A 21,541-nucleotide genomic window follows, 5' to 3' on the forward strand; every position below is an offset into this window, starting at 1 on the left:
TCCATTATGGAAGGCATTTCACATTTTATCGTCCTTCCATACGCCTATATCACCCTGCTCTGTCGCTCAGTAATTCTCGTATCAATTGAAACATGATACATTTTATAAATATACATTAGTGTGTCTTTCTTTTCTCTTCGTTGTAATCATTGATTTAATTGTACCCAAATAATTGTAATCATTTTAATTTGTAATCATTGTACCAAATTTAACTTGTGATTATTCTGCCTGTAATGGGCGTCTTTAATTGACAATAAAATATATTTGATTTGATTTGATTCGTATCAAGACTTCAAAACGAGACCAGGCATTGTCAGCGACGTCACAATGTGAGAGGAGAAGTTATCAGCGACGTCACAATGCGAGAGGAGACGTTATCAAGCTTGCTTTCGTCAAGCGTAAAACGGTCCTAGGGAGAGAAAAAAAGACCATTAATAGAACGATGTGAAACTTTTAAGCTCGTTCGCTGCGCTCTCTCGCCAAAAAGGTTCACATTGTGGCTCGCGGCTGATATTTTACGATATCAATGTGTAGAAAACCCAATAATCTATACATAGCGGCATTGTTATAGTTGGCGTTCTAGTAATATCATAGTTGCCTTTTCATGGTATATCATAATGACTTCTATAGTACGAATGTACTAGCAATCATTATGATAGAGCACCAAGAGACTGTATGTTTATGTTTATGATAAGTGCGCATCTCAGACACACTGCTGGTGTTGTGATGTCTGTTGCACTCATACCATGCATACCTTGCCGCCCGTCTCTATACCTTTTGTAGTGATCTTATATTTTCATTTGTATATGAATCCCATACAGTACAACATTATTCTAAATTTGGTCTAATAAGTGTTTGTTATGCTCTTTCTTTAATTGTTTGTAATTGGACTTTGAGATTTCTTCTCAGTGATGAAACAAGAATTTATTTGTTTTAGCAGCGGTTTGTTGAATGTGAGTGTTCCATTTTAGGTCTGCTGAGATGGTGATAACTATAAAAGTATTTAGCATGTTTTACGTACCGACTCAAAATTGTGTCCGGTCCGTGTAACACTTATCAATTCAAAGTTTTAAAAAGTGTTGAAATTTTAGATTTTTGGAATTTTGATCAAAGTTTTAAAATATCAAAATTTCAAATTGTGTAAAAGTTTTGAAATTTTAACCAAATTATTAGCGTTTGAGATTAATAATTTAGAGCTACAATGTATTTAATGTTTCCAGTGCCAAACATTTAGAAGTATCAGTGAAAACTGAGTGACCAACTCGCAGTAAACCAAATAGTATTATTCGCCTTGTTGACGTTCCTGGTGAAGGTAGATCCAGAAAGAGCGCTTCGGTCGCATGCAACTTTAAACGTTTTGTTTTCTTTTCTTATCGATTGCATGACGATACTATATTGCCTTTTATGATTTATTTCAGTTCCAAGAAATGATACGGAAGGAATACTTAATTTATAGCGTCGCAATGAACGTTGTGCTAGGCGTGCTTCAGCTGGCCCCTAGACAAAAAAAGTGTACTGGTTCAGTGATTATAGACGTCATACTAAACTCCGAAATTTAACAATTAACTAGTGGTAGTATCAAAGTAAAAAAAAAAGTGACTATCTATATATTGGATTCCCCAAAAGATTACCATTTATCGCTGATATATAAACTTTTGAACAGAAGTTTTGTCGAAGCGCTAACAATTTTATTAAGTTTTACATCGCTATTAATCAACTTGTCTGGTTCAAAATTTAACACTATAAGGCATGGAGAAAATTTGGATTCAGAATTTTTCTTTTGTCCTTTGCTGGCACAGCGGAATATTATTTTTTCATCAAATTGGGGATCAGAATATCTTAATGTACCATTATCGAAGCCCCTCGTGGTAGTATCAAAGTAAAAAAAAAGTGACTATCTATATATTGGATTCCCCAAAAGATTACCATTTATCGCTGATATATAAACTTTTGAACAGAATTTTCAATTTTCAAAATGCCGACACCTACAAATGGATAGATGGGCGCTTAATGTAGTACAGCGGCAACTATTACATAAATATGAATGCTAGATGGGCGCAATGTAGTACAACGGCAACTATTACAGAAATATGAATGCTCGTGAAAATAATGTTTATGATATATGTTTATATATGATATGAAAGGTTTCAACTTTTACAAAACCAGAGCTATAAGTACCAAAAAAATATTAACTAAAATCATTGATACAACTCAATATAATTATGATCGTCATACAACCGATAAGAATGAAAACAAAACGTTAAAAGTTACGACCGAAGCGCTTTTCTTGATCGACCTTCTTAGGGAACGCTCAAAGCTGAATATTTAGGGCCAACAACTTACAAAGAACAGATTAAAACGTTAAAGATGATCGTTCATAATGTACATGAAATGATATTCTTTAGCCAACATGATTGCAGAAAGTAAGAAGTCGTAGAGCAAAACAGAAAAATTTGAAATCGAAAGAGATAATACACCGTGTATTGAGCCTTTTTATTGCTTAGAGATCAGTAGAAAATATATATACATGCTCAACCTAACCATACTATTTGACCTACTGCGAGTTGTTCAGTTTTTACTGTTACTCCTGTTTCTCCTAAAATATGAGTGCTAGAAAAATCAGCAAGTAAAATGGCCAATATCAGAGCCGTACGTCTGGTTTTGAAATGAATTCTCTTCTTTTGAGAAATATTTATTTTGTCATCCAATTTTTCACCGCTTACAACTGTCTGTCTGTGGTTTTATTTCATACATAAACTTTTAAGTATCAGTATGTTTTCACTCATATTGTTTCGTTTCGTTCCGCTGTTATTTCGTTTCGCTTTTTACAGGTACCCCTCTTTTTGCCCCTTTTCTATTTTTGATATTTTGATCAAAAATTTAAAAATTCAAACTTTCAAAAAGTGAAATAATCAAAATTGCACGTAAGGTTAAGTATTTTAAAAGTTTGATCAAATTCCTAAACTATTAAATTTAAAAACGATATTTGAAATTTTAATATTTTAATAATTTGGTTAAAATTTCAAAATTTCAAAACTTTTACACAATTTGAAATTTGATATTTTAAAACTTTGATCAAAATTCCAAAAATCTAAAATTTCAAAACTTTTTAAAACTTTGAATTGATAAGTGTTACACGGACCGTGTCCGACCATACATATTGAAATAAAAAGTGGATGGGATTATTTTTGTAATGTTCATGATGTTACACTTGTCTCGATGGAAAGACATAAGCCTGGTTCCCATTTTAAGGCAGCTTCTGAGTCTACTTGAAGCTTGGGGCAGTTGTTTTGAGATATAATTTGTCGGTAGATTATACTGTCATCTGCGAAGAGTCTGATTTTGCTATGCTAGATATATTCTGGGAGGTCATTTATGTAGACTAGGAATCGTATCGGTACTTGCATCGGCCCTGGGGACACCTGATGTGACTGGTGTTTTTGAAGATGACATGTTTTCTTGAAGTACTGTTTGAGTTCTGTTTGAGAGAAAGGATTCAATCCAGTTAATGATTTGATCTGTTATACCAAAGTAGTTCATTTTGTATATTAATCTTTTGTGTGGTACCTTGTCAAAAGCTTATAATTTAGTCTCTGGTATTTAGTTTATGAGAATACAAGATTCATTCATGCAGAGTTGTTTCATTGACAAACATTCCACATTTCAATATTTGTATATATGAAAGAAACCCTAAGGACGATGATGACTAAGTTTGGTGTTACTTTTCCTAGTGCGATAATGGGGGTCCTAATTGGGTGTTGACGGTGACGAACGACTTAAGTGTGAGATGAGCAATAAAAAACAACATATTTTATATTAATTTTCTACAAGCATGCACTAGACAAACCTTTAAGGGGCACTAGCTGTCAAAATTCAAGTTCACCAATTTGACTCGAATTCTCGTATTCGACTTATAACATACTCAAACGTATATCCAAATTAAAAAAAAAAAAGTATAAAATAAACAATATACGATCCTAAACTCAATCTTATGTATCAGCATTTCGTGTGTGCCTTATTTGTAAAAATTCAATTTACGAAAGAAAAAAAAGACACACAACTACAAACACTAGACCACGAGCTCCTGACTTAAGACAGAATCATAAAGATTATGGCGGCGTTACACAGGCTTGTGAGCTCTAAACCTTCATCTGTCCTGGGACAATGGTGTAAGGTCGTGTAACAGTAGAACAAAATGTAAAAAGACTCCATGACTGATCATATTTGTTTATTGTGTATACATGACACAGATTACTGGTACGTATAATAAAGCCCTCATTTATAATAAAATAATACACAATAACAAAAAGCAAATGCACGAAACTGTATTTTTATTTTTCTGAAATCCATACATTAAACATGTCAAAAAATCATAAAAGACAGCCTTTATAAATATGAAGCATATTAAGTTAAGCAATATGTTGACGGTCATTTTGAGACGTATATATAATAAAACCAGTTCTGCGTCTGATAATAAATGTATTCTAAAGCTTATACTTAGTGCGTTATCTAAGTAACTGGTTGCAGACACATTTTGTTGTTAAATGATTTTCTTCTTTTGTTCATATTTCTGGACTTTTTTGATAATTTAATTTTAGTTTTGGAGAATCACATTCCTTTTCACTCGAATGAATGTCCTCAGATGACCGATCAGCATAGACAGACAATAAATCTGAAGAGGTGGTCATTTCTGCGCAAACATTATTAGACGGGAAATGTTTAGGTTGTTTTGATTCCAAATGTTTATCTAGAATATGTTGTGGAATAACGTACGAGTCTGTCACTATGATGACGGCTTCGTGTAATGGTTCGGACGACAATTCTTCGCTATCATTGTAGGAATATGTAGCAGTCGTGCAAATTGACTCCATAGATTCTCCTGAACTAATTTGAGATTCGGTCGATCTTGGTTTAACATTACAAATGACATAGTCATCGGACATTAACTGCTTGTTTTTTATAGGTGTCTCCGGAAGGGAAGGTAGTTCGTCATCCAAGTGGGAAGTATTTGAAACTGACTGTATAGTAAGGTCATTTGTGTTAGAATTGTCTATTTGAATGGAGCTTTTGTGGCGGATGTATCGATCACGTGCTTCATCAGGGGTAACATAGTTGGTATTTGAATCATTGGACACTGTATTTGATTGATTGTCGGAGGTGGCATTCGGGTTTTCTACTGAATCTCCTGCCTCTTTCTGCTGAAAGGAAAAATGATATTATTATTTAACTTTTAGTAAAAATAGCCACAATTTCTAGTTATATCTAAAATTACGCATATATATAGATTAGAACTTAGTGTTTTCTAATCTGTTACCGGGTAACTCTTTTGCATCAAATGTATAGCAAACAAAAACAAGAAAACAGCACAGTCACTTTATAAATTTCTTGCGTCTGAAGTGTGTACTTTTTACTGGAGAACGTTCACGACCGAATCTGAAATTAGGCCTAGGCTGTTAAGTTTAAACTTGTTTGTATGAAGAAACCTTGAGTGGCTTTACGTTTCAAAAGATATAATATGAACATATATCTTATTTTCTGTATCTTTAATTTTGGACCACGAACGTGTGTCGTGCAGATTCATCAGGAACATAGATATACTGTTTCCATGATTCATGAACGGCAACTATAATAATATGCGTTTGCCAGAATAATGTAGAAGGCCGTATCTTGACCTAAATTGATTTAGTTTTATAAAATGTTGCTTGGAATGAGAGTTTTCGCATTGGTACTCATACCATATCTTCCTATATCTAACAACTTATACCAAAATTGCAAGTGATCTTTGCACTGTCCCTAAGAATAAACACAAACCAACACTGCAGAAGCCAGATAGTTTTAAAAAAAAAATCAAACTGCTTTTCATTAAAAAATTTAAGACAAATACCATCCACCTATAAATGAGAATTAGTCTAGAGGGAGCATTTTAAAGGATATTTCAAAAGCAAAAATATTTTTCCTTCCGACCTTGGTGAAATTAAGACCCGGTTTCAAAGGAGTAGGTTCAGTAAGACCCCTTTTTGGCCCCAAAATATAGCAGTTTTACAAAATTGTTAAAATGTAAACCTTTAGTTATTTATTGGACAGTAGAATGCTTCTGCTACATAAATATGGGCTGATTTTGACAATACAATGCACATATATCCGGTACTAGCACCATTAAGTCATGCTAAATTACTGAAATCCTCATAATTCTAGCATTTTAGTTAAATTTTAAACGGTTTTCGTGTAAAACGAAAGTGGCCGCATTCGTGTTCATCCTTAATATTTAAATGTAAGTTGTATTTTATGATAATACATAACATATATAAAGGTTGGGGATGAACACGGATGCGGCCACTTTCATTTTTACCAAAAACCATCTGAAAAGTGACATTTTCCGGCATATTAGGTAGATTTTTCATATTTGAGCTTGAATCGGACCGTTTTTAATGACTAAATCTGTTAAAATCTTTCACATAAACTAATTAATTCAAATAAAATAGACACTTAAGTGTTTAAAAAGTGGTCAAAATCTTTCGTCAGATGAACCTTAAATTTGAGGCCAAAATCGGTCCTTACCGGACCTACTCCTTTATTTCGTAGTCTGGCTGAAAAACACATCATCATGTTACGTGTTATATTGTTAGACCTGTTGATGACTATCTAGATCTTTGAAGTATTTAATTGTCTGACTTTTTGTATGTTTTCTAGTTTTTAGATTTATCATCCTTATAAAATAGTATATATATATATAAACCTTAAGTTGTGATTGCCTATCAATATCTTCTAAAAATAATACTGCATCTTTCAAAAACAGTCTCCTATAGGCAGGATCCTCCAATAACCCTTCCTGCAATTCATCGGCTTCTTTGTCTGTCTGACAACCAGATGATAAATGGTCAAGATATTCAGACCAGTGTTTCTGCATTGTCTTTGCTTTCTCTAGCTTCTGGTCATCTGCCTCCAAGACTGTATAGGCACCAACATTTGCATGATATCGCCATGTCCGTAACCTACTTTTAGAAATATAGGTTTGATTCGTGTTATGAGTTATAGGTTTAGCTGTATACACTATTTGAGCATTGTCTCCAGTTGCTTGATGGTTTGGTGAAGCTGATTGGTTGATATTGTTGGCAACAAATTCATCATCTGAATCAATAAATATACCATCAATATCACTGTCATCGCTATCATCATCAAATTCACTTTCCGGGAATGTGTATGCCAAAGGCTCGTCCTCCTCAATTTCGTATGGATCATGCGCAGGAAGGGTTAATATGGTCCTGTTATGATTCCTTCGCGTTGACCGTGAATTGCGCTGAAATTATGTGTTTTTCAATTTTATTTGTATGCAATGAATGAATTATTAAAAAAAAATGATTAAAAGCTTGATATGCAGATTATCTTTTCGACCTTTAATGAACCCGAACCCTTATTCTAAAAAAATATCCAGGACGTGTTTTCATGTGGGTCTGGATGTGTTCGAGGACTTCGAGTAGGTTGTTTCGTATTTGTGTTGTAGTTTATCATGAAGGCGACTATTCACTATATCAACTACTTTTTATGTAAAATTCTCAAGCCTGAGGTCGCGTGTCTTTAAAATGAAATATGATCTATTGTGATCTTCATCATATGCATGCAAAGAAAGGGCACGAAATTGGATTTGTTACTCTGTTAATTATTAATTGAGGTACTCAATCATTTTTTTTAAACCTTATATTTTATTTCTACAAATCAAAATACTCCACTCAATGTCGTTGACATGAAAAATATTACGAGAATTTCTCAGTGTATACATACGTGCATTAAATTTTAATGCGAAAGTCGAAGGAACTGAAAAACGTGTCACATGGTATGGTATAACCAGATGAAAATTGGTACTATACCAAGAAGTCATGACATGATGCGTCTGGAAAAAAAACCGGCAGTCAGAAAATGTGATACGTACAGACAGTTCGGACTGATGTATAAACTAGGGTACACTCCTACGTTAACGGTTTGAGCACACAATTTCGTACAATTGCCATATAATTTTCCATATTAGTAATCGATGAAAAAAATACTACCTCAACAACAACGTCGACGTTTAAACGCACTGTTCCACCAAAGTCTAGCATCCTGGATGGCCTTACTTCTTCAGTTGGTAATAACACATTGTGATCTGTACGTATAAAACGAGGACCTATAAACCCAATCCAAGGGTCTCTGTTATAGTCCCCATGGAGTACCCGAGAATCTCTTACTCTTGAGTTCAAAGTTCTGGAATATAAATCATTTTGTATGCATAGTAACATCTGTATTTATTACTTGTGTCTTAAAAAAATTAATACTGCATTTTAATTTTGATTCAAATAATGGTATGATACAAGCATTCCCTGCATTGAATTAATGTCTTAATCATATCTTAGCCTTGTTCAAACTCGGTACCATAGATTGGTTTACCAAGCAAACATTTCCAGAAATGATACGGACTGAATGGTTGATCTTTCAGACAAAGAATGATAAAAAAAAAAATAGTTACCGCATGTTTCCATATATTTTGTTTGACCAGATCAGTAGTAGCTGATATATGCCGTTGGTTGTTCTATTCAAAATTATTATTATTAGTTATACTCAACTGTTCGTTGATTGATTTATTTGGGTTTAATGTCACTTTGGACAATGTTGGCTAATTCGAGGTGGCCAGTTTTATTGGAGAGCAAGGCCATAGTGTCTCGAGAAAACCACCGATATCGATAGGAAACTGACAATTCTATAGTCAATTAAGATTGTAGTCGAACCACATGCGGGACTCAAAATCATAATCTCAGTGTTGACAGGCTAGTGATAGGATAGTTAAACTTATAAGACCACTTATCCAACCAGACCCCAATCATCATGTTCTTCGTTGAAGGCTGTGTTGGCCGTCAGCAGGTGTTTACAATTTATTTGTTTGCGGTCTACCCTGTTTGGGTGTCTTATAAGCAATTATACAGTCTTATTTGATAGTGCGTGATTTGCTCGCTGTATTGAAGACGCATTGGTAGCCTGCGGCTGTTTGTCGATCTTTGGTCGGGTTGTTGTCTCTTTGACATATTCCCCATTTCCATTCTCATTTTTAAAACCCATTAATTAAGCTCACCTGTCCGATATACTTTTTATGCTTAAATTGGTGCGCCTATGCTTCATTGCACTCAGCGTTACCAGCACGGATAGCGTTGGCTCCAAACATTCCATCCACAGTGATGCTGGAAGGTTATCAACTATTGGCTCGTTACAACCTGTTGTATAACCAATCATTCTATTTAAACCTTTCCTGCAGGAAAGCACTCTATCCCAGTGTGACATGCAATATGATTTATGGTAGATCTTTGGTCCACCATGCTTAAGCTCTTCGTTCTTAAATCCAAGACAAATATTTAAAATTGGATTGTCGCTTGTAGTGGAACCAGAGGCTAACAAAGATTCACTTCGTAATTCTTGCATAAATGCGTCGTTTTTTCTGATCACTCGCTTACGTTTCGGTGTATATATATAAGGTGTTATTGCATCCTTAAAGCGTGGCAACTTTATCTGTCTCTTTGTTCTTTGTGTATTATTTGTATCTAACGGTTGGATGACAGAACTTTTCCTCCTTCTAAAACATCCAGTAAATATGTTGACCAGTTCAATCAGCTTTCCACCCGAATCGCTCGACATTTTTCAGGAAGCTTTTAAGGTAAAACAGATACAAAGATACAAAATGGGGAAGCTGCAAGCTAAAATCACATCGTTAACACATATAGTAAAATTGAGAATGGAAATGGGGAATGTGTGTCAAAGAGGCTACAGCCCGAACATATAGCCATGTTTTATTCAATAAACTACCGATAGCTATAATATTTTTTTTTTTACAAATTTGGTTCCTTGGCAAAGTAAGGTTATATAGTGTAGATGAAATAATTTCGAAACTCGACGGGCCTCCAGGCCAATAGGGCCAATATGAATTATTTCAATCAATGTACGTCCTGCCAAGTGTGAGCCTTTTTCATTAGTTTGCGTCCGTCGTATGTCATCCGTTGAATTTTTAAAAGATCATCTTTGGAGATAGAACCCAAAATAGATATAAGACTAAGTACACAAAAAAAGGTGTACAGTAAATCCAAAGACAGTAAATTAATCTTATCTAATCTATGTAATATCTTAATTTAATTTTTTTATAAGATATCTTATAAGCTATATCATGACAAGATATCCTATACGATTAATTTATCAGATATCTTTTTAGAAGATATATTTATCATTTTATAAGATATATTTCTTAGTACTATACTTTATAAATATGATATCTTATTTAATTAGTGAGATCTTTCAATTTGTGTATAAGATAATACTAATGTAATCCTTAAGTATAGTTTATAAGATATCTATCTCAGATGTAGTTTATAAAATATATCTTGAAAATGGAATTAATGGATAAAAAAGTGGAATTAAGATAAAAACGACTTGTCATGATGTATTTACTTATGAGTTTCATGTTAAAATCAACTTATTTTATCTGAATCTAGTAAACCTAAACATTAACAAGAACTTGAAAAGCGTGACTGACGGACGCATAACATATATACCTGGGACTATATACACCTCCTCAACCTTTTTAAACGGCAAATACAACTTATCTGTATAAATTAATAGATCAAAATAATGATTACCTTGAACACGTTAACCGTGCAGGAGACAGTCATTCCTGACATGCGATTGCCAATGCCAACCAGCGTGTATTTATGACGTCGTGTTGTCATCGAGTATTACAGCATGTGATATGACTCGATGCACTCATGTGAGATTAAAATTGCTGACATAGTTAGTCTTTTTTTATTCTTTGATCGTTGTTTTTTGTCTTTCCTTGACAAGTGTCGGCAGATCGTCTTTCAACTTCAAGAGCGAAAGAACAGATGCTGCTTATATGAATAAAAAGATATATAGGCTTCGGTGTATGTCAGTTTGCTTAGTAAACAAAGAAATTCAGGAGATAATTCAAAGGGGTAATTATAGAAAATATTAAATAAATGTCTCATCTACGAGGATTCTGAAATAAGACACAAACACATGTCAAGGTATCATCGGATGATAGCGGTTTGTATATTTCTAATTTATTTTCAGAGAAAGACCAAGGATTTGTATAGTAAGACTTACTATACAAATCATTGGAAAGACTGAGCGGATTTAACTTAACGATCACTTTGTTTCAATCTCATTTTTTTCATATTCAGTGGCAGATCCAGGGGGGAGGGGGTTCCGGGGGTGCGCACCCCCCCCTTTATTTTTGCCGATCAATGCATTTGTATCGGGACATATGTTTTGCACCCCCCCCCCCCTTTGCCCTGGGTTAGCACCCCCCTTTCGAAAATTCCTGCATCCGCCCCTGATATTTATGAAAGGTTTTCTAAAACAAGCCTTGAATATTTGTTAATTTGATAAAAATATTTTTTTTAAAAGCTCCCGGCAAAAATGTCCTACCCGATTAATTGCCAATAATGCAGCAACCATTTGATTTTCTGGGGGGGGGGGGGGGGGGGGGCTATGGTTTTTTTTTGGAAAAAAAAGTTTGTTTCCAGTTTTTGGTGAAAAAAATAATTTGTTTTGGACCCGGAGAAAAAAAAATTGTTTGTTTCACCCTCAGCTGCCACTATATGTAATGCTAAAATTGAAAGAAAAAACTTAGTTTTCGGTTTGTCGCTAAAAAAAATAGATTGTTCTTCGCCGAAGGCGAAAAAAAAAGTTTGTACAGAAAAAAAAACATAGCCCCCTCCCCCCCCCCCGAAAATCAAATGGTTGCTGCCTAAGACAACTGATCACAACTAGCCGACAAAGGATGCACCGGCATTTTTTTTTATAATACTTTTCAGTCAAAACTTAAAATAAATATTAAAATTCACTCTATTCTAACTTCTGAATGCAAAAAAAAATTAAATACTGACAAGTTCGTCATGTTAAGGAAATTTGTTATTTTGCCGGCTCCAAGCCGGCAAAATAAATATATCAATATACAAATTTCGCGGGTTATTTTTATGGATTTGCGCATGTGCAATGATAATGCGGAAATGGCAACTAAGGCAGCACAGATTCTGAACACAAGAGATGAATTAAACGAACTCGTTCGTCGAAGAGCAGAATTAGCAGTACGTAATTGTTGTAAAGATTATTATCTTTCTTCAGGATTAGTCCATTCTCCCCATTTATTAATGAAAAGACAGAAAACTAGGTTTTATTCCCGGATTTTCTGTCGGAATTATTTTCAAAATGGCGAAATATTGTACTTCCGGTTTCAAAATTGAGCACAAATAATTGTAATTGCAAGGATAAGGCGCTATTCACAATCCTTTAAAGATATGGTTTCCAATATATGTTATGAATATCAAATATTTGCTTGCTTCATGTCGATAATCTGGAAATCAAATAAAACCGTTGAAGAAAATGAGAGAATAACCACTTCTTGTTTGCTTTTAAAAATTTGGCGGTAAATGATCTTTTGTTAATATTTTGTAGTTCATTCAAGATGATTCTTGGGCTGTTCTGACTCTCAAAAAGTTGTAGCCAGACAGGTGCTTTATTGTTTCGCCAGTTTAGAAAACTTGGAACAAACTTTAAAGCCAGTATGTCGGTTTTAAAAGCTCTTTAGAGCTTATGTTTGCTTGCTTATACCGACTCTAAATAAAGCTTTATGTATTATGTCTTTATCAGGTTGGGCTCAAGTCTTGAAAAGTGCATAATTTACCTGGAATGACTGAAAAACAGTTAATATCCGAATAACGCTTGGGGTAACACAAATGACCGAATAACACTGTTATTATTCGAATAACACTTGTAATGACCGAAAAACACTTGAAATTTTAATATTAGCACATTTTGGTGACTATTGAATAATAATATATTATCGATGTATTTAATAACTTTAAAATGATTTACAGAAAGCAGATAAGGTCATAAAGATCATTTTAAATCAAACTTGGCGGCCATTGTGATTTCCGTGGTCACCATATTGGATCTACATACTAAATTTTTAAAGTTTTTTATGAACTTATCTGCTTTCTGTTAATCATTTTTAAGTTACAAAATACATCGATAATTTACTAATAATTAATAATCAATGTTTAAAAGTCACCAAAATGTTCTTATATTAAAATTTCAAGTGTTATTCGGTCATTACAAGTGTTATTCGGATAATAACAGTGTTATTCGGTCATTCGAGGTACTGTAACACTTGTTATGACCAAATAACACTTGAAATTTTAATATTAGCACATATTGGTGACTTTCAAACATTGATTATCAAATAATAATATGTAATCGATGTATTTTACAACTTAAAAATAATTTACAGAAAGCAGGTTAGTTCATAAATAATATTTTAAATTTTAGTGTGTACATTGAACATGGCGGCAATTGAAATTTCCATGGGCACCATATTGGATGTACACACTAAATTTAAATGTTTTTTGAACTTATCTGCCTTCTGTAAATAATTTTGGATATGAATTAGCCTGTCAACCCAAGTGTTGTAATTTAATCCCAGTTTCAGCTAGTTCATTCAGCTTTGAAATGGCTTGGATGGCCATACTTTCTTTGATAGGTCAAATGCTTTCAAAGGTAGTCTTGTTTCCTTAAAAAAAAAACTGGTCCCGTATGATACATGTAAGTGGGGTTGAAAGCCTGTGGTCAATGGTGAATAAATCATACTTTTCTACAAACTGTTTTACTAATTTAAGGAAAATCTTATGTATGCTTCAGGAAATTTCCAAATGTCATGGCCACAATGCTGTGCTCTATTAATGATTTTGAAATCACCCAATGTTACATTGAGCAACAGCAGACATTATTAGAAATCATATATACAAAAATTTGATTTTAAACATTTTAGGACACCTTAGCAAACTTAGAGAGACAGATATATGCATTTGAAGGCAGTTACTTGGAAGATACACAGCTGTATGGTAATATCATCAGAGGTTGGGACAGATACCTTGCAAATACCAAGTAAGCAATGAATTTAGCAAATAACATTCATTTTTTATAGTGTAACTGTTAGTGTAAGTCATTATACATTAGGACTTCTTATGACTTACTGTTAGTGCTGTTAAATTCTAAACAAGAGAACAGCATACATGTGTACAGACAAATGATTATGTGATGTCAGATGACATTATGTGATGTCAGATGACAACTCATAATTTCATTTTATCCTTCAATTAACAACTCTACTATACATTTACTATTTACAAGTGTAGAGCTGATACAAATTGGCAAACATATAATATGTATCTATATAGTCTCCTAATATCTTTTTCATTCTCAAACAAATGCAGTGGTTTGGAAGTAAAAAAAAGAAAAATGGTACAAATATATTTGATATTTTTTTACAATGTTCTAATGTGGTATTTGTAGATGTCACCATGACAGATCGTATGATTAATTATGTTTATGGACAGGATATCATTGAAAGTTACAATTTTAGTGGCATAGGACTATGAAACTAACAGTTTCTTCTACCACATGCATGGTTCATGTGCATGTATATACATGGTTTACTTGTCTAGACAGCTTCTTGTTCATATTTTTGCTGAATTTAAGCTACATGCTTATATTAAATACCATTATGTACAAAGATTTGCGCTTACCTTATTTACTTCTTTATTATAGGCATGTTGGACTATTTTTGCTTAGAAGTTGTAGTTCTTTGTTTTTTCACAGTGATGTAAAACAAGAAATTACATGTTTGTAGAATATTATAAGTGCAGTATTGATATTTTTCTCCAAAGCTTGTTGTAAATGTATGAATGAAGTAGTATATAATTTTCATTATTTATTAATTTTCTGCATGTTTTGGCATGTTTGTTGTGTAGCAGTATAGTAATACATTTTCTTTTATGCTGAAAATAGCATTTTTTCTAGAAACACCAACAGTAAAGGTGACAAGAGAAACAGGAAGTTTAAAGATGCTGACAGATTGTTTTCAAAATCTTCAGTCACATCAGCAGCTGTAAGTCTATTTTTAGATATAATGAGATATGAAAAAGGTGGGATACTTGCCAACATTAACACACCACTAAAAATACAATGAACAAATATCTCTAGGCTGTGTTTCATTATTTTCATATAGGATATCAACGATTGTTGATTTTGTGAGTTAATGGAAACCATGAATCCAACTGTTTATTGGCTATAGGCTTTTAAACAAACTTTTCCTAACCATGAAATCAAATATTCATGAAAATACCATTTATTTCTCAATCAACAAAAATGTGTACCTACATTAATAATTGAATCCACATTTTGTGGTGGGATTATCCTGTGATTATCAAGGTGGTCCAACCTCATTGTAGAGGGGTGTAAAGGGGATGTCTGCGCGGAAGATCGCGAAATAAAGCCATTTCACGATAAACAAACAATTACAAATTTCCTGCACGTTGATCTTTTTACCAATTTCACAAAACACGGTGAATAACGAACCTTTTTCACAGCTGCACATAAAATAAAAATGGCAAAACACGTTGCAAGAAAATAACCCTTTACCACCCTCATTGTGCAATTGTTCTTTTTCTTGGAATAACATGAACCTGAATTGAAACCTTACTGATCTCTTGGGGTAAAAATATTATCATAATCTATAACCGAACTTCTATCATGTCTATTTACATGTTTTAACAGTCCTCATTACATGTATTAAGGAATGATAATCCGGTTGTGTCTTTAATAAAAGATCCTGAACATGCATGAAATATTTGCCTCTAAATATAAAGCAAACAATCAATATTATAAAGATTACAAAAGTTTATAATTGTATATTGTAATAAATCAAAACATTTTGTTAGGAAGTAAATAATTTGATAGTGATATTAATGTATAGAAAGAAAAACAAAGAAAAAATTTCTGCAAGCACTATTTTTCTAGAATGAAATGGGAAACAATGATCAGAAACGATCAACTGTCTTTCAATTTGAATATACCTATTTAATTTTTCTTTGGATATTTTGAATAAATTTGTTTTTCTTTTTCAGGCTGTCAGTGGCATTGTTGACCAGTTGAACAAAAATAGTAAGTATTTTTATGCCCCCGCAGTAGCATAAAGATTTAACCTTGTCTGTCTGTAAATCCCTCCATAATAAGTCCTCAAATTGGTTTCCGTTCTCTATCTTAAGTTTGCCTAGATCAAATGATATGAAACTTATAAACAATGCTTATTACCAAAAGAACACAGATTTTTGTGGCCTCACTTTTTCCATTCTAGAGATGCCATTTTACAAATAGAAAAATATCTGAATTTATTTTTTTTGTTCTCAAATTTTAGTTTGCCTCAACCAAATATTAGTAATCTTATACACAATGCTTATTACCACAAGACTCTGATCAAGTGCAAATTTGGGTTTTGTCACTGACTGTTCTTGAGTTATGTCCCCTTTTAATGTTTTATACAAGTAGGTAGGGGCATCATCTGTGTCCCATGGACACATTCCCCATTTATGTTTTATATGGAATAATGTTGTACATACATGCACAGGTGTTTGAAAGCCTTTCTTACATGTATGAATAGTTCGACAGCAACAACTTAATAACTTTTAACAATCAATAATTTTGAAGAACAATAACATTTTTACAGTTATATTAATTTTCTATATAGTCTGTTAAAATAACTTGAAAAAGGAAATATATGTTAAATTAACTTTAAAAAAGAAATATATTCATGTTTCACTAAGATAAGTATTTATGAATTTTCAGATGATCGTGAGCCTTCAAGTCCAGATTCACAGAACAATCAGAATGGTGCTAATACACCCCAGACAAATGGTCAAGATGACAGCCCTCCTCCGTCACATTCTGGGAAACTACACAAAGGTGGGGGTCCATTACGACACAAGAAAAGTAAAAGTAAATCTCGACACAAGTAAGTATTTACAAATATTTATAGAATTATAGTGGGTTGATTATCTTAAACTGAGGTCCCTTATCTTTTCTCAAGTTCTTTTTATACGACCGCAAAATTTGAAAAATTTTTGGTCGTATATTGCTATCACGTTGGCGTCGTCGTCCGAATACTTTTAGTTTTCGCACTCTAACTTTAGTAAAAGTGAATGGAAATCTATGAAATTTTAACACAAGGTTTATGACCACAAAAGGAAGGTTGGTATTGATTTTGGGAGTTTTGGTCCCAACATTTTAGGAATTAGGGGCCAAAAAGGGCCCAAATAAGCATTTTCTTGGTTTTCGCACTATAACTTTAGTTTAAGTTAATAGAAATCTATGAAATTTTGACACAAGGTTTATGACCACAAAAGAACGGTTGGGATTGATTTTGGGAGTTTTGGTTTCAACAGTTTAGGAATTAGGGGCCAAAAAAGGGCCCAAATAAGCATTATTCTTGGTTTTCGCACAATAACTTTAGTATAAGTAAATAGAAATCTATGAAATTTAAACACAAGGTTTATGACCATAAAAGGAAGGTTGGTATTGATTTTGGGAGTTTTGGTCCCAACAGAATAAGGGGCCCAAAGGGTCCAAAATTAAACTTTGTTTGATTTCATCAAAATTGAATAATTGGGGTTCTTTGATATGCCGAATCTAACTGTCATGACTGTGTATGTAGATTCTTAACTTTTGGTCCTGTTTTCAAATTGGTCTACATTAAGGTCCAAAGGGTCCAAAATTAAACTTAGTTTGATTTTGACAAAAAATGAATCAGTTAGGTTCTTTGATATGCTGAATCTAAAAATGTACTTAGATTCTTGATTATTGGCCCAGTTTTCAAGTTGGTCCAAATTGGGGTCCAAAATTAAACTTTGTTTGATTTCATCAAAAATTGAATAAATGGGGTTCTTTGATATACCAAATCTAACTGTGTATGTAGATTCTTAATTTTTGGTCCTGTTTTCAAATTGGTCTACACTAAAGTCCAAAGGGTCCAAAATTAAACTTAGTCTGATTTTAACAAAAATTGAAATCTTGGGTATCTTTGATATGCTGAATCCAAAAATGTACTTAGATTTTTTATTATGGGCCCAGTTTTCAAGTTGGTCCAAATCAGGATCTAAAATTATTATATTAAGTATTGTGCAATAGCAAGTCTTTTCAATTCACAGTATTGTGCAATGGCAAGAAATATCTAATTGCACAATATTGTGAAATAGCAAATTTTTTTTTAATTAGAGTTATCTTTCTTTGTCCAAAATAGTAAGCAAGAAATATCTAATTGCAAAATATTGTGCAATAGCAAGATTTTTTTTAAATTAGAGTTATCTTTCTTTGTCCAGAATCAACTTAAATCTTTGTTATATACAATATACAATGTATATTCACTTTTTACTACCAACTGATAAATTAAAATAATCTTTACCATTCAGTGATAACAAGCAGTTTTTTTACATCTTAATATTTTATGATGTATTTAAATGAGTAGTTATTGTTGCAAACTCCATTAGAAATTTTAATTGAGATTAGTTTTGGAATAAGGGAAAGGGGGATGTGATTAAAAAAATTGGGTTCAATTTTTCTTATTTGAAATTTCATAAATAAAAAAGAAAATTTCTTCAAACATTTTTTTGAGAGGACTAATATTGAACAGCATAGTGAATTGCTCTAAGAGAAAACAAAAATTTTAAGTTCATTAGAACACATTCATTCTGTGTCAGAAACCTATGCTGTGTCAACTATGAAATCACAATCCAAATTTAGAGCTGAATCCAGCTTGAATGTTGTGTCCATACTTGCCCCAACCGTTCAGGGTTCAACCTCTGCGGTCGTATAAAGCTACGCCCTGCGGAGCATCTGGTTAGTATTTAAAGGGATTCTTTTAGTTGTATAGTAATAGTTATATATCAGTTAATTTGAGTACTTTATATTTTATATGTTCAAACATGAATCGCTCTTTTGCAAATGCTAGATAAAAGTGAAAAGTTTTACACAATATTGCAAACTAAGAAATTTAAGTTATTTTTTTCCTGTTATTTCCTACTTTATACATTAGAAGTCTGTGAATACTGTTTGGCAACGACATCTTCAGCCTCTATAGTTGATATCTATTGAAGTCTATCAAAGTCATACTAAATTGTGCTTATTTTAAACTGAAATGGAGAATGCTGATTATGTCTTTCTGGTATGTTTGTATTGTTAATCACCTTAAACTGTAAAAAAATCTTTTATTTCAGGCAGGATGTAAAATTACGAAGAGGAAAAGATGTAAGTTAACTTTAATTAATCTGTTTACATCACAAAAAAGTATTGTAAAACCTTTCAAACAGTGGTCTCCCTAGGTAATTTCTGGCTCTGTGATATTCATCTCAATTGCATTTCACTAGATTACCTGATCATGTAATTCCCTTGTTTGAAATTGTCTTTTATTTTACCTGAAGATGTCAAATATCTAGAGACAAGTTATATAAAAGAACAAATGAAGTCCTGGACTTTCACTTTGAAGAAGGAAAAGAAAAAAATAATGAAATTTACTAAGAAATCCTTTCAAAGATAGTTATGAACTAACTAAATTCTATTATCAAGGAAGTCTCAAATTTAGGCAAATTTTGAAAGCTTTTCTAAAATGCAGATAGTTGAAATGAGAAAATTAAAATATTTATTTTTTGAGAAACATGAACATACCTGACACTATTGTCATAAAAACATCTTGAGAATATTATTTGATTGTTTAATCAACCTTTAGATTGATGGGAAGATATATAACTCCTTTATCTAAAAGTGTGTTCAATTTTAAACAAAATGCTCCTCTGGCATTGTTTTGCTTTTTGCATTGAATATGAAAGTTTAGAAAACATATAACATAGTGAATAAAGATCAGCATAAAAATGAAAAGTCAAATGGCAAGAGAAAGACTGTAAATTTTTGGCAATATATTTACCCAAATGAATATATATTTATTATTCAGTGCTTGAAATTTCTCCTTACAAGTTGCTTTATACATAATTGTCATGTCTTGTCTTGCAGGGGACAGGGGAGTAAAGGTTTATCGGTGTAATCCAGTCCAAAAGAATTGACAGTGCTGTCCAGCCTTGTACAGTGTTTACATGTCCATTATATTGTTGATGAACTTTAATAAAGCAGAGATGTACATCTGTTCTGTTGGTTACAATTCTAGAGAAACAAGATAAACATCAATGGAGCATGTTAACTTGTATCAAGGTTTTAGCAGAAGTGAAAATCATCTTTGTCATGTGTAATTGATTTTTAATACATGTATATTGATCATTGATAGACTGGTTAATTGTGTTTTATTCAAAACATTTTCATAATCATCTGAAAAGTACAGCCACATCTTATACTGCATAGTATATCAGTGACGATACTATTGAAAACATTTTTTTTTACAATCTATATTTCTATCTAATGTCGGTGTATTTATTTTGCAAAACAATTGATTTTTGAGATTCACATTGATTCACTAGATAAATTTTTTAAACAATTTTTTTTTTATATAAATTTCAAAATGTAATTTGAGTCATGTTCAGTGAAATCTTTTGTGATTTAGGATGATTCTGATGCTTAACTTTTATTTCTATTGAATCCTCTGACTAGACTATATCCAAATTCAAATTATGTAGCTGCTATTGCAGTGTAAATTTTTACATCTAAATCTCCACATTTTTAAAAGTGTCAGAAATAAGTAGTAGTTTTAAGAGCAGAAAATGGGTATAAAAAGCATCAAAATCTCAGTATTGTTGTATATATATCAAAAATACATGATATATGAGTAATAGTATAGGGGATAAAAGAATGGCAAAAGTAATGAAATAAACTAACAGTTTACCATCAGTGTAACAATATTTGTTATGTACAGAAATCAATGATATTAGCTATAGATAAAAGAAAGAAAAACGTCTTACAGAATTAAAAATAAACAGCAATTAACGTAGCTATGAAATTAGATTTTAAAGAAAAACTGTATCCAAATTGACCATAAATATTGTATATCTGAAATAATTTGTACTTTCATTTTATCCTTTTATGTGATGTTTTATGTATCATTTATTTTCTTTCATATTGATTGTGAACATTGCATGTTGAAGGAATAATCATGTCTGTAATAAATGTTTTGATCATTGAAAATAAAATTGTGAAAAAAATAACAATTGTGAAATTCATTTCATGTCATCAGATATGAAGTAATTGGATAGTTACATTGTACTGTATTCACTATTTCTGTTTAATAAACAGCATTTTGCAATGACAAATGATTTTTTTATTGTGCCATTCTAAATTTAAATTATGTTCTTTACTTGTTTCACTGAGAGTAAGATGTCTGAACCAATTAAACACTCACTGGTTCATTAGAAGTATACTACTTTAGATTTATATTTGCTGAGCAGTAACTTCATGATTTAATGCCTCATCTTGATTGATTTTCCATTACATAGCATGATGTGTATGTCTCTTTTATATCCCTGCCTTGATATGTAGGGTAGTTATATAGTTGTGTAATATGTCTGCTTTCCATCACAAGTTGAAATGAAAATTGCGGTACTGCTTGCCAAATCTTCACTGGAAACTATGTCATCAACCATAAAATTCGAGTCAATCTGGATTTTGTTGATTTACATTTTGT

The 21,541-nt window shown here is 32.4% G+C and overlaps 2 protein-coding genes across 3 annotated transcripts; one reads left to right on the forward strand and one right to left on the reverse strand.

Annotated features, from left to right (window-relative positions):
• Window positions 1-4,465: 4,465 nt before the first annotated feature.
• Window positions 4,466-9,674, reverse strand: LOC143048228 (uncharacterized). Of its 2 annotated transcripts, none has more exons than XM_076221780.1 (4): window positions 9,101-9,674; window positions 8,046-8,238; window positions 6,737-7,297; window positions 4,466-5,195 (listed from the first exon to the last, which is right to left on the reverse strand). In XM_076221780.1, exons 1-4 carry the CDS (start codon window positions 9,655-9,657, stop codon window positions 4,563-4,565), a joined length of 1,944 nt encoding a protein of 647 aa, XP_076077895.1. In that variant the 5' UTR covers window positions 9,658-9,674; the 3' UTR covers window positions 4,466-4,562. The 2 variants fall into 2 exon arrangements, with proteins under 2 accessions (XP_076077895.1, XP_076077894.1); XM_076221779.1 differs by having other exon boundaries at window positions 4,466-5,198.
• A 2,319-nt stretch (window positions 9,675-11,993) lies between these two features.
• On the forward strand, window positions 11,994-20,277 carry LOC143048230 (chromatin modification-related protein MEAF6-like). Its single transcript, XM_076221781.1, has 7 exons — window positions 11,994-12,119; window positions 13,859-13,974; window positions 14,878-14,977; window positions 15,996-16,032; window positions 16,714-16,879; window positions 19,137-19,167; window positions 19,927-20,277. Exons 1-7 carry the CDS (start codon window positions 12,009-12,011, stop codon window positions 19,939-19,941), a joined length of 576 nt encoding a protein of 191 aa, XP_076077896.1. The 5' UTR covers window positions 11,994-12,008; the 3' UTR covers window positions 19,942-20,277.
• The last annotated feature ends 1,264 nt before the right edge of the window (window positions 20,278-21,541 follow it).

This window comes from Mytilus galloprovincialis, chromosome 10 (assembly GCF_965363235.1).
Source record: "Mytilus galloprovincialis chromosome 10, xbMytGall1.hap1.1, whole genome shotgun sequence".
Taxonomy (NCBI): Eukaryota; Metazoa; Mollusca; class Bivalvia; order Mytilida; family Mytilidae; genus Mytilus; species Mytilus galloprovincialis.

Bases quoted from the DNA above. Each gene is read 5' to 3' on its own strand.
- LOC143048228 (XM_076221779.1), bottom strand. From the start codon at position 9,657: ATGTCGAGCGATTCGGGTGGAAAGCTGATTGAACTGGTCAACATATTT. The intron at 7,298-8,045 runs GTAGTATTTTTT...ACATAATTTCAG, and splicing joins ACGTCGACGTTGTTGTTGAG to CGCAATTCACGGTCAACGCG. The intron at 5,199-6,736 runs GTTTATATATAT...TTTTCCTTTCAG, and splicing joins ATAGGCAATCACAACTTAAG to CAGAAAGAGGCAGGAGATTC.
- LOC143048230 (XM_076221781.1), top strand. From the start codon at position 12,009: ATGGATTTGCGCATGTGCAATGATAATGCGGAAATGGCAACTAAGGCA. The intron at 16,033-16,713 runs GTAAGTATTTTT...ATGAATTTTCAG, and splicing joins TGACCAGTTGAACAAAAATA to ATGATCGTGAGCCTTCAAGT. The intron at 16,880-19,136 runs GTAAGTATTTAC...CTTTTATTTCAG, and splicing joins AAAAGTAAATCTCGACACAA to GCAGGATGTAAAATTACGAA.